Source organism: Podarcis filfolensis (assembly GCF_964270895.1).
Source record: "Podarcis filfolensis genome assembly, chromosome: 7".
Taxonomy (NCBI): Eukaryota; Metazoa; Chordata; class Lepidosauria; order Squamata; family Lacertidae; genus Podarcis; species Podarcis filfolensis.
The window spans coordinates 3,183,970-3,197,315 of NC_139603.1; the positions used below are offsets into that span (position 1 = coordinate 3,183,970).

The 13,346-nt window shown below is 41.8% G+C and overlaps 1 protein-coding gene across 2 annotated transcripts in view; it reads right to left on the bottom strand.

Moving 5' to 3' along the window:
* Positions 1-9,654: 9,654 nt before the first annotated feature.
* The window catches only part of SORCS2 (sortilin related VPS10 domain containing receptor 2), a 129,967-nt gene continuing 126,275 nt past the window's right edge, over positions 9,655-13,346 (bottom strand). For both annotated transcript variants that reach the window (XM_083624441.1, XM_083624442.1), the window contains one exon: positions 9,655-13,231. In XM_083624441.1, coding sequence (XP_083480567.1) covers positions 13,208-13,231 — 24 coding nt within the window. In that variant the 3' untranslated portion in view covers positions 9,655-13,207. The remainder of the gene's footprint in view (positions 13,232-13,346) is intronic.

Sequence of the window (13,346 nt, forward strand, 5' to 3'; positions counted from 1 at the left end):
TTGCCCAAGATCATTTTCTGCTGCAAGTCCATCTCCTCTAGTTTACAGGTTACTGTTCTTTTAGCTGGAACTATATCCTGCTCTAGTAATTTGGATGGGGAGATTCCCATTGCCGTAATTTTCAGTTGTAAATTTTTTACCCATGGGCTCTGGAAATCATCTCTCCACATACATTGTATCAAGTACAAGTTTGGGAGACTGTGCCATAGAGATAGCCAGTGACAAAGTATGTGCTTCCACAGAGCGTTTTCCAGGGATACAATATTAAGTTCTATGCGTAGCGCTGAATTACTTACACAGTTGGGCAGTTTCAATATCCCTCTTAAAAACTGATTTTGAATAACCTCTAAGTGAGATAAGTTGACAAAAGTCCCCCAAATTGAGATGGCATAAGCAATTGTCGGGATCACCTTGGCCTTGAAGACTTTCAGCGCCGATGGGATATGAAGGGCCCCATCGGTGAAGAAAAATCGCAAGATCGCCAAGGAGATAGCTTTGGCTCTGTTTGTAACATAGGTTACATGGGCCTTCCATCTAAGGTTATGTTGTAACCAAACTCCCAAGTATTGGAATCTATAGACTTGTTCGATGACTCTCCCGTCAATTCTCCAATTATGGAGTTTCCGGCTCTTTGAGAAAACTAGGACTTTAGATTTTCCATAATTAATTGTAAGGGAATTTGCGTTACAATATGATCCAAAAACTTTTAAGGCCCTCATAAGACCTACTCTAGAAAAAGAAAGGATGACTGCGTCATCCGCATATAGTAACAAAGGGCAGCGATAAAGTGCTAGGCGTGGTGCGTGAATCTTTTCTTGAGCCTCTATTAGGGGAGTCCTCATGTCGCTTATGAACAAATTGAACAGGAATGGAGCCAATATACAACCCTGTCGGACACCTCTGTTAATGGGAATTGAATTGGTGAGATCACCCTCAGGGGTGAGTCTCACTCTAGCCGCTGAGTTCTCATGGAGTTTGATTATTAGCCAGAGAAGCCTTCTGTCGATGCCCCAGCGGGTGAGTTTTTCCCAGAGGATGCTCCTGGAGATACTATCGAATGCTGCCTTTAGGTCAATGAATGCCACACAGAGTTGGCCACCCTTTGGGGTGGAATATTTCCAGGCAAGATGCTGTAAAATTAGAATATGATTAATTGTTGACTGTTTTGGGCGGAATCCAGCTTGTTCGGGCCCAATTAATTTTTTCTCTTCGGCCCATTGAATAAGTCTGTTCAACAGGAAGCGGGCATACAGTTTCCCCACTATTGAGAGCAGACTGATATTTCTGTAATTCCCGGGGTCATCTGGTGAGCCCTTTTTGTGGATTGGAATGATAACAGCGGCCTTCCATACTTCCGGGATCATTCCAGAGTTGTTAACGGCATCGAAGATGGTTGCCAGGACTTTGGCCCACCAGTCCGCGTGGTATTTTATAGCTTCTGCCAGGATCAGGTCTGGTCCAGGCGCTTTCCCTGTTTTGAGTTTAACGATCAAGTCATGGATGTCATCTGGATCGGTGGGGGGCCAGAGGGGAAGCTGATCTGGCGATTCATCTCTTGTGTTAGCAATACAGTCGGTTGTGGCAAAGTAGTTTTTTAAGTAAGATTCCCAAACCGGGGCAGAAATAATAGTTAAAGGGTATCTTTTAGTTCTTTTATTTACCAGGAGCCAAAATTGTCTGGAGTTCCGTGATGATGAGGCTTCTATGATTGCCCGCCATTGATTCACTTGCCATTCCTGTCTGGCTCCCTTTTGAATTTGCTTGTAGGCCGATTTTGCTTGGAAATATTCTTTTGGCAGGACCGTTGCCCCGGAGGCTTTATACTCTTTGTAGATGTTACCAAGAAGTTGTCTAGCCTGTTTACAAGCACTATTGAACCACAATGCACCTATCTTCCTTTGTGTTCGATTTATTTTATGCATCGGGACAGAGAAAAAGGACGTTAAATCTTCCGACAGATTCGAGAATAGTCTTAGAGTTTGGTCATAGTCATAATGATCCTCAATTAAGCCTGAGTATGCTTGTTTTAGTCCTTGTTGGAAATATTCTGAGTATTTTTGGGCCTGTAGTTTGGACCATTTTATACTTTTGATTTGCAATGCTGAGTTCGTAATCAAATCTCCTGGTCCGTGGTATGGCAGATTGAGTGGGGCCTCTACATTTTAATTTTATCCCCCAGGTGGCTGCTTGCGTGTAACTGAGGCAGTTGGTGGACTTTGCCTATTCCTTCTCCTGGTCCACAAAAATGGCATCCTGTTCTCAATTTACGCTTCCTCAACCGCTACGTGGCTTACAAGAGATTCAAGATGGAATCTGAGAACTCAATCTGAGAGTCCTTACACCATAGAGATTTCATATTGAGTATCAATCTCTTAAGACACATACCTTCACTTCTCACTCCATCCCACACATCAACAATATCTTCGATTCACCCTTTCAATTCAGGACACTCTTTGGCCTCTCCTCATCTCCAATAATTTTCTCCAAAGTAATGCGCTCGTGGCACAGCACACCTCCGCCTCCAGGGGGTCCATATTTTTCCCATTGGCTCCAGAATCCCTACTCCCAAATCTACACTTCAGGTAGGACCAATCATTATTTCTACATATTATAACCAGAATATGGCCAGTTCTGATCAATGCAAAGCAACTGGACCAAATTCAGCCTCATATTATTACTATTGTGGTATATGTTAAATCCTAGCAATTGTGCATAGAAAGGTTATAATAATAATTTATAATAATTTATTATTTATACCCTGCCCATCTGGCCTCTGCATGTACTCTGACTCAGAGCCATAACTTTACCCCCTCAAAAATAAAGACAAAATCAAGAGTGTCAAACAACTTTTAATAAAGGAAATTTTGTGGTACAGTTTCTCAGAACAAATGCAGATTTGCTGTGGGATGCAGCAATTGACCTGCTTACATATTTTGATGTAGATGTGCATAAAGCTGCATTGTGCACCTTATGTACTTACTTATCAAATCAGTGGCTGCTCCTCATTCAGAGTCTTCAGCTACTTAGATTGAACTATTGATTGTGCAATTGAACCATAGTTAAGTGTTAACATAAAGTCTCTTCAAATGTTTTAGTTGCTGCTGCTCAAAACCAGAACATATCACTACAAAATTGCCACTACAAATATACAAAAATATACCGGCTCCTCCATCCTACCCACCCTCTAGTCCAGTCTGGCAATCAAGACTCCTCTTTCTTCCCACCCCTTATGTCCCAAGAGACCTGGCTAATGCTATCTACAATAGTAATAGGAAAGTGTGTCTGGTATTATCACATCAAAATTAGGTGAGGCAGAAGTAAAAGATTGGAAAACTTGTGATGGTTATTAAAAGCATATAAACATATTGAACATATTTCTGAAATCTGAGTACAAATCACTATTTATAAATTATTCCTCATGCTCCTGGACGTTTGGAAGGTAACTTACACCTTCATGGCCTGTATGAATAAGCATCACAGTTGACTCAAATTACATGCAGGAGCTGAAAGCCTTTAGTGTTGCTGTATTTCCATATAAAGAGCTGCAAGCATTTCTCATCAGCCTAGAGTCTAGTTCACATTAATAAACAAATGTCATGGTTACTATAAGCATAGCGGCTTGCTGTGAGGGTGCTGTGATATGAGGGCAACTGAAAACTGACCAGACTGATGAAATTGTCATGCATGAGCTCTCAGCAAAGATTTGAGGGGCCGGATGTCACATTCTCATCACTCAGGACTGTAGTCTTAGAAGTGCCCAGACAGTAACAGTGGCCAAGACCACCTCCCTCCAATGCTATCCAATAAGAGCTGCACTTCCTTTTATCAGGAACCTAGCAAGCGTACATCAATGGACTAAAAGAGACTTACCGGTTTGCCTTCAGGGAAGATTCAGGCATGTCAACTAGTGCAGAATGCATTGCATCAGTCACCAGAACATTTAGAGTCTTCTGCATTGTGTACTCATTACCTTCTGGATGCAAATTCAAGGCTTGTGGTCTTTGAGAGAAACACCAGGTTCAAACTGTCTAGAAAAGCATTCTCACTTCTTTTTCTTAGTAGCTGACCCTTCTCCCAGATCTGCAGCTCCTACCTGAAGACTCCCAGAAGTCCAAGCCTGAGCACTTTTTGGATGCATTGCAAGATTGTCTTAATGGAATTGTTCTGCATTCAGAATGAGCTGGGCAATAATTTTAACGGGATAAATGCAAAAGCCTAATAATAGATGCAATACTATAAGGAAAGTTGCAGCACTTAGATTGAAGATTCTCTTATCTGAGGCATTGTTCATACTGGCGTGAAGAGCAAGTCATGGAAGAAGCCTGTTCCATGGAGTTTTGAAGTTAGATGCTCATACGAAAAACTATTTAGAATATCAGCCAGGGCAGGCAAATTGGCTGGTGCCAAGCCATTCTGACTGCTCATCGTTTTATACATATAATTTTGGAGAAATCAGATTAATTCCTCACTTGTAGTTATAACTAAGACAGTGGGCAGCAAGAATTAACAAAATAAAACTGCAATGCACACATCTCTCTCTTGCCAAAGCCCAAAGTGTGCACATACAGTGGATGAAATCCAGAGTACACTAGGTGTGCCTCAGTCCCATTGGAACCATCAGAATGAAAACACAAGACAGTTAAATCTCCACTTTAGCCACACCTTACTTTGGCAGGATTGCTTCACGGTTCCAAAAATGTTCTCAGGGCAGATTTCTGACAAGCCTTCAGGGGGTGGGGTAGGAAATTCCATAAACATGAAGCAGCTATTGCCTCTCTTTCTTGCCTTGATGTTTGTAGGTAGTGCACAGATGGAATCTTTTACAGAGATGCCTCTTGAGGAAAGACAATAGCACAGCAAGAAAGAAGAGTGTGATCATTAAAGAGGCCTGTGTCGGCTTTTGGCCAGCATTAGTATGTGAGGGGAAAGACAAATCTCTCTTTCTCCCTCCCCCGCCTTATCTTGGGTTATTGCAGACTAAAATGGGGAGGCCAGAGTCCTAGGGGAGAAACCCACCCTTTGCTTCCCTGCCAATAATGAACCACAACTGTTTTTAGCAGTTCTGGGACCCAGGTTCCACACGCACATCACCAGTACCTCACAAACTACTGAAAATATACACTCTAGATTGTTGTAACGCAGGGCTGAAAGAAAACTCACAGGGTGCTAACAGGAGTGACCCCCTTAATCCAGGTTCCTGGTGCCTACATGCTCAAAGATTGGAGGTTACTAACTGACAGTGATGGAATGAGCCAGTTTACACAGCATGTTAAACCATAATGGTTTACAATGAATGGAGAGATCTCTGCTCTTTCACTCACCACCTAGTTTGAGTGGGAGCAACCAAGCACACTCCCTAGTTCAGTGTTAGGGCTGAAATGCAGACTGAGCAAAACCACAATTTGCAAGCCAGGAATGAACCACAACCTATGGTTTGGATGTGATGCTAATCACCTTTTGTTGCAATCATAGGCCGAGAGGGGAGGAGGGATGTCTGAGCCTTCTGCGTGTTAACAGTAAGCCATCAACTACGAGTGAATGTGGAGCCATAACATGCACTGTTGGCCTTCATCCCTCAAAGTACATGCTGCACATTGCATGTGAACAATGATTGAAATGGCTAGATTCAGGTAGGTAGCCGTGTTGGTCTGATGCAGTCGAAATATATATAAAAATAAAAAAAAAAATGTCCAGTAACACCTTAGAGACCAACTAAGTTTGTTCTTAGTATGAGCTTTTGTGTGCATGCACACTTCTTCAGATACACTGAAACAGAAGTCACCAGACCCTTATGTATACTGGGAGAGTGGGGTGGGGTTTTTCTCAGGAGGGTAGTAGGAGATGGGTGATTGACTCAATGTGTTTGGTAAACCTGTTGACAACTGGTAACGACTGCAATTAGTCCTAAAGGAAAAAGCAAGGGATAGTATGCAGGTGCTTAGCATTTGTAATGAGACAGGAATCCAATATCTTTATTAAGAGGAGGTCTTGCCATAGTTTTCAGTTTAGTGATAAGTTGTAATTGAGCAACTTCTCTTTCAAGTCTGTTTCTGAAATTCTTTTGTAATAAGAATTGAAACTGGGCTAGAAAAGTAGGAGGCAAATCCTAAGCAGTCTTAGTTGCACCTCAGTTCACAAATTAATGGGTTTGGTCATTTAATTTTGATAATTTAATAGCCCCGCTCTTCAGGCCAGGGGCTTCCTGGGTGTCTCTTATATTTCACAGAATCATAGAACTGTAGAGTTGAAAGGGACCACGAGAATCATCCAATGCGGGAATCTTTTGTAAAACATGGAGCTTGAATCCACATTCATGGATGCTCTCCCGACTGAGCTATCCCAGAAGACTTTTCAAAAACAGAAAATGCATATGATATCACATATCAAATAGGCATAGATCATACCCTCCAAGTGTCCCAATTTTCCAGGGACAGTCCTGGCATTCCGAAAGCCATCCCAGCTTCTGATTTGATCCTGGAATGCCCCTATTCCCCCCCCCCAGCACTGTTGCCACTAAGCTGAAGGAGGAGGAGCCGGCCCTTGTCCTGAGCAGCCGCTGTGGGAGCATCCTGCGAGGGAGCATCCTGTTGCCTCTCCAGGGCTGCTCTTGCCAGTCTCCTCCCTGGGCAGCTTGTAGAGGCTGCAGGAAAGTGGGAGAGGAGGAGAGGCGGCTGCCCCTGAGGCCCAGCCTGCCTGGCACAATTGAGGGCAGGGTCGCCCTGGACAGCATGAAAGGGAGCGGAGCAAAGTGCATGGAGTCTTGCTTTATTTTTATTTTTTTAATGCTTTGTGCGTCCACATCTAATCTTTCTCAAATGTATTTATTGATGTGCGTTTTTCTTTTTGTAAACATACCAAAGAATAAAATAAAATAGGGATTAAGAGGGTTTCTCAGAATGGTGGAGGGCTTGTGTGCTGTGTCCTGTTGGTGAGGTGGTGGCGGCACGTCCCCTTCTGATAGGAAATGCTCTGTGGGTGGGAGCACAAAAATGGGGGTCAAGAAGGGTCAGTTGGTTGGGGGGGTTGGAGTGAGAAATGTCGCTATCTGGAGCTGAAGAATGTTGGAAGGTACGGTAGATACATCAGTGAAATAGGCAGTGAACACCACACAGGTGATGTTTTGCAGATTTTAGAGATGTTTTGAAGCAGCAACGGCTGTCTTGTTTGTTGGTGCATAGCTTTTTTCAAAAGGATGTTGATGGATAAATACTTAGCTTGGTTCTTGCTCTGAAGTATTTAGAAAGGGCTACGAAACTTGATAGAAACACAGACATCCAAGTCCACCTGTCCATAAAAATCAAAACTATCAGGAAATATATATGTTTTCTAGTGGGGGTGATCTGAAAGCCTGTCTTCTTGTTATGTATTTTAATGTACAAAATACATGGCACATGGCAACACACATGCCCCCTTTCTCCCTTTCAATAATGTTTTCTCTGTATTGGTAGTGTTCTGGAAAGAATCTCCAGGTGTAGTTCATTCTTGCTGCAATAACCACCCATTTTCTCTTAGTCATCAGAGAAGGTCCATTCCAGTCAAGGCATCTCTAACTCCCATTGCTTTCCATAAAGAAGACTGAACTAATATGCTAATATCTCCCACTGAAATCAGTGGAACTTTAAAATAATTAATTTCAACTGAATTTGCACCAATTAGTAATTTGATCAATTATATTAATTTGATTGTACTTAATTGCCTTCCCACAAGCTTTTCAGTCAGTTAATTTAAGATGGATTCATTTCCCCTTTCAAAATGTCAATTTTCATCATAATTATGAACAGAAAGATTATGAACTCTCCCAAGATGCCTGAGTCATCTCTTTAAATCAGAAGAAATTCTTGGAGATATATATATATTGGATATATTGTCAAACTCTAAAATGTGTCAGCTCTCCTGAAATTTTTCTTCCACCACAGCATCACCCAGAGATAAAGTGAATGGCTATAGGGATGGCAGTGTTTTTAGATGATTCTGGCAGTGAAGAGAGATGTGGGTGGTAGCAGCCACTTCCTTTGTCTCAATTTAATCCATGGAGCAAATACCATGAGCTGTCACCCACCACCTACAAACAAGATGACAAAAGTTGTAGCAGAAGTTGAGGTAGCTGAGTTTTGCATTTGCTGTCACTGGTCTACTGGTGTCTACTGGTCACCTGCCTCTGCTTTATGCTGCTCCCATTTTAAGTGGTTCATGAATTCAAATCAGGCATCTCAGAGCTTAACAAGCCTTTTGGCAGCTGCAGACAGTGGGGTGTGCGCATGCGCATGCTATGAGAAACAGGATGCAAAATGAAAGACATGAAACTGCAGTACATACCTTAGGAGAGGTGAAAGTTGCAGGTCACCACAAAACCAATGAGACAGTGCTGCTTCTGTTTAATTTTTTTAAGCCTCCACCTTGCTTTATGAAAAGAGGTGCTCCCTGCTAGGCGGCTTCAAAATTTCCTTACGCCTTCTCTTAAAAGTCTGGACAGTGAGTCCCGATTATCAACTGATGAGTGCAATCATCAACCCTTTCGAAAGGGCTGGGACTTGAGCTGCCCCTTCTCATCAGGCCTCCCTGAGTCTTATGCCCAGCTGGCCCAAGACAGGTCACCACTGCTCAAAGCTTCTACGCCTGAGCCATGCTTTCACATTGCTAGTATCCCTACCCTTGCTTCTTCCGGCCACCCTCACTGTGGGGCTTTGCACCAGGCAACAGATCATGTAGCATCTTCTTATGATTATATTATGTCATCAGTGTGCATTATGCTTTTGCAGAGAAAAAACAAACAAACTGCTGCACCAAGGAGTTTACAATCTAATATTAGACACATGCGGGAGATTAGCTGCCAAATCTAACAAATGCATATTCTTGTTAGTTAGAAGGGGCTAATACCACAGAGCTGTATCGTTGAGAGGCAGAAAATCAGACCTTTAGAAAACATTTTCCTTCTTTTCTTTCTTGCTTTTTTTGACCAGTCTTGGATGCAGACATGTCTCTGCTTGCTCCAGCCTGAAGCTGGCTATACTGTAAATATACCGTATTTTTCACTTTATAAGACGCACCAGACCACAAGACGCATCTAGTTTTTGGAGGAGGAGAACAAGAAAAAATATATTCTGAATCTCAGAAGCCAGAACAGCAAGAGGGATCGCTGTGCAGTGAAAGCAGCAATCCCTCTTGCTGTTCTGGCTTCTGGGATAGTTGCACAGCCTGCATTCGCTCCATAAGACGCACACACATCTCCCCTTACTTTTTAGGAGGGAAAAAGTGAGTCTTATAGAGAAAAAAATACGGTAAATATTTTGCCTGCAAAGGTTTGACTGTTGAACCAATGCAAGTTTGTAAGGAAGTAAATAATATTTTTAAACTTACTTCCCAAGTTGTTGCCTGATTGTTTGTTAAGGAAGAAAGGGGGAAGCCAGCCTGCTTAGTTAGCTGGATTTGCTCAAAAGGCGGCTTTACAGCCTAATTCCTGTGCTTCAATTTTGCTGCTAAGGATGGGACTTTAAAAATCTATTCAACCCATCCCACAACATGGAGGATGGAGGCAAGGGTAACAGGCATCCTCTTTTTGCAAACACACTCGTCTTACACAGAAGTAAATGTGACTTACTTTGGAGGCAGTGGGGTTAGGATTGCAGCCTTACCTGTCAATAAAAGAACTGCTAAAAGATTCCAAACTTTTTATTACACAGAAAAAGAACCTTGCAGTCAGTACTGCTCCACTCCACTCTCATATAGGGAGAAGATACAAAGCTTGTTCACATGTTACACTGTACATAGGTACAAGCTGTCTTTACAGATGTACAAGCGTTTCTGTGAAAGAGTGTACACATATTAATTGGTACACCTCAACTATTGTGCACACAGATTACACACTCCTAGAACGCTACATGTGAGTAGCTGTACGAGTGTACAGCTCAACTATTTGTGTACACAGGTACACAGATTGTACACTCTTTGAATGCAATGTGAAAACCCCTATTGTGTCAAGATTTCCCTGCTGGCATCCAAGCAGAAACTCACCCACAGTTCCCAGCAGTTTATCTGGCAATGGAGAAAACATCTTGCTGTGACTGCTATGCAAATATATATATTAAAAAGCACAGCAAAAGCTATATCAATATTATGTGACTTCAAATTGTCAGAATCTGAACTTTCTTGCAATAAGAGTCCAATCCTTTTAATTTGTCCCCCCGCCTCCCAAAAAAGTCTCCCTCCATGTTTGGAAGGAGGAGCACTTACAGCAAAGTTAGAAAAATGTTCACTCTGCATTGCACTTTATCAGCCAAAGTCAAGGTTTTTTCACACATGCAAGAAAATATAGAAGGTGATGGAAATGAAAGCTCAGTCACTTCAGTAAAGGGGATTGCATATTTGCACATGTTCTTTCGTATGTGCAAGGCTTCTCTCTTCACTAAAGAATATAAGAAGCAGGAGTTCCATGTCTGTGCAACAATGCCCACGGAACTATGGGTTGGAATAATGGACTGGAACTCATACCCAGCATGAACAATACACCTTATAAAAACATTAAGGCAGGCACAGAAAACAAGTGTGCGTTTGCAGTAAATGCATGCTAATGTTAAATAGTGCTCAAGTAACAAATCAAAAGCACAACAACCAAAACATCTCAAAACAAACACACCATTTAGCTTCTTTCTATTCCCTGTTTAGGGAAGGTTTTAATATTTAATGCTGTATTGTTTTTAACACTCGATTGGAAGCTGCCCAGAGTGGCTGGGGAAACTCAGCCAGATGGGTGGGGTATAAATAATAAATTATTATTATTATTATTATTATTATTATTATTATTATTATTAGGGGAGGAGCAGAACTGGAATTTCCTGTGTGTAGATTCAAGGTGGGGATTTTCCATTCCAAGGACGAGAAGCAATATTTCTCATGAGGCAATACTAAAAATCTAGAATTAAGTGTTAGCACTGGACATCAACTGACTTATTAGCACTTTAAATACAGTTGTTCTAATAATCCACTTCTCCAGAAAGTGTTCCAAGAAACTATTGAATGCCATAAGATTTAATTTTGCTGGAGTCATAACACAGACCAATTTCCCCCCATTTTTAGTAATCCATTATTGATCTATGGGTATGGGACCTTGTGTTCTTCTAAACAGGGGCTTAATATTGTAAACAGGTTTTTTAAATATATATAATTTATTGGATTTTTCCAGAAAAGGTAAATCCTGATTATCCTTGGAATAAGAGTTGGCATTTGATACCAATCGTCATGGAAATGCTGTGAAAAATTTGCACACATGTGAAGCATAAACACCCATCTGGATGTACCCCATAGACCTGTGGTGATTTGCCTTCCTCATAGGGTTTCTAAGATTTCTGAAAATTGTTGTCCAGCCTGGTGGACAGGAATTCTATCCTATATCCTACCTGGAGAGGTTTTGCTGTTTACAGTGCCAGCAGTACTATGAACAGTGAAATAAAGTCCTTGGGACTCCTCATGGCCATGTTAAGCACTGTGCAGGCAAAGCGGCAGTCTGCATGGCTCCTTCAGAAGCAAATGTCCGGGGCATTAGTAGGTCTTGCGGCATCAACAAAGACAGACTGAGATCCTGAGCAAGTGGCAAAAAGACACAATTCATTCACAGCAATGTTATCATCCATTTGGATAGTCAGTTCCTGAATGCATTGTGCTTAACAGTTCTGCAGGATTTAGTGCTCACAAGAGGACAAAATAGAACATGACAAAATGGAATGTGCTTTCAGCAAAAATAAACATTGGCACCTTGGAGACATAGTAATCTAATACATACAATACTAGTAAGTGTGACATAACTCATTCTTATTTATGCTTGGTTATCCACTGCTATTCAGCAAACCTAAGGTAACTCTGCTATTTCTTTGTAAAAAGTGAGACAATTGATGCTCAGTGACTAGCTCCAAGCCGCGTTGTGGTTCATTTCCTACACAAGACTCTCAGAGCAAATACAGTTAGATGCAGGTTTGGCTGCAACCTTGCAGTTCCTGCTCCATGAAGCTACTTGGGGTAGAATAAGCAAACACAGCATTTAACTTGCACACCTTCAAAACAAGAGTAACCATCACAGGAGACCATTGTCCTGCACACAGAAATAAGGTCTAGCTCAACGCAGGTCTCAGGAATGAAGCGTGACACCTAGGGGTAAGATTGAGAAAGTGCAATCATTTCAATGGAATTAATTCTCAGATTTAATTCACCAGATTGTCAGACACATCCAAGGCAGTGTGTTTTTTTCCAGTTTGTTCCGCCCCACAGTAGAAAAAGGAAAAAGACTAAAATAGCAAGTTCCAAGTATGCTGCTTTGACAGTACTATCCTGAGACAGGAATGCTTGTATAGCTATAAAAATAGAAAGTTTAAAAAGATACAAAAAAGGGTTACAGAAATAAAAAAAGTAATTACACTTGCTGTTATGGGGACCAAAAGACAGTAAGGCAGCCCAAGCTGCATACTATATAATTATGTAGGTTGCAAACTACCAGTCAGTCTAGTGGTACCCACTTACGGAAGGGTGGGTGGTGTCTGAAAAGGAGGAAACCTGGTCTGGGAACAAAACAAAGCAGAGAGTTTCTTAGTGGTGATGTACAAGAAGCTGTGAGACTTCCCACTTCAGCATCACCCTATACGATGTTTTCACACAGCTGCTGCAGCCTGAAGGACTTGCACGGGGCCTGAAGAGGGATGCTAGTGAGTCATCAACGTGTCTCTTGACAGTATCTCTCTGAATTCTTCGGTTGTGCCACATCAGACCCAGGAGTCACTTCCTTGTAAAAGGAAACTATTCCCAACATTCCACCAGATTTCTGCTTCAACTAGCCAACAGCTTTTAAAACCAGTCTTCATGGCTCAAGAACTGCAGTCTCCTACTTGATACTGCCACAGTGAGCTAAGTGCTGTATGCATTCAATTAAATGAACATTGAGAACTAGAGACACGGGAGACAGAAAAGGTGGTTGCAAGTGTGCCTAGGGCTACAGATCTGCTATCTTAGTTTGAGGTGTAAAAAAAGTCCACAGCCATGGAAACAAATTATATTATCTTTCTCTCCAAGTATTACACATCTGTGCCTATCTTCAAGACAACTTCTCCATCCCACCAGTAGTTATATCTTCAGAGGGAGAAGGAGGGACCCAACAGAAGAGTCTATGTGTTCATTTGTGAGTATCAGCTAATCAGGTAACTGTGCTTCTCCCTGGAATTAGTGCTCAGAACCATGCCTGAGAGATTGCCTAAGGAACAGAAAAACAAAGCACAATGATTAGCAAATTACAGGATTTTGACAGGAACCCACCCCCTTCTATTCCAGGAACAATTCCACCAAATGGGATGGTGGGTTTTATCAAA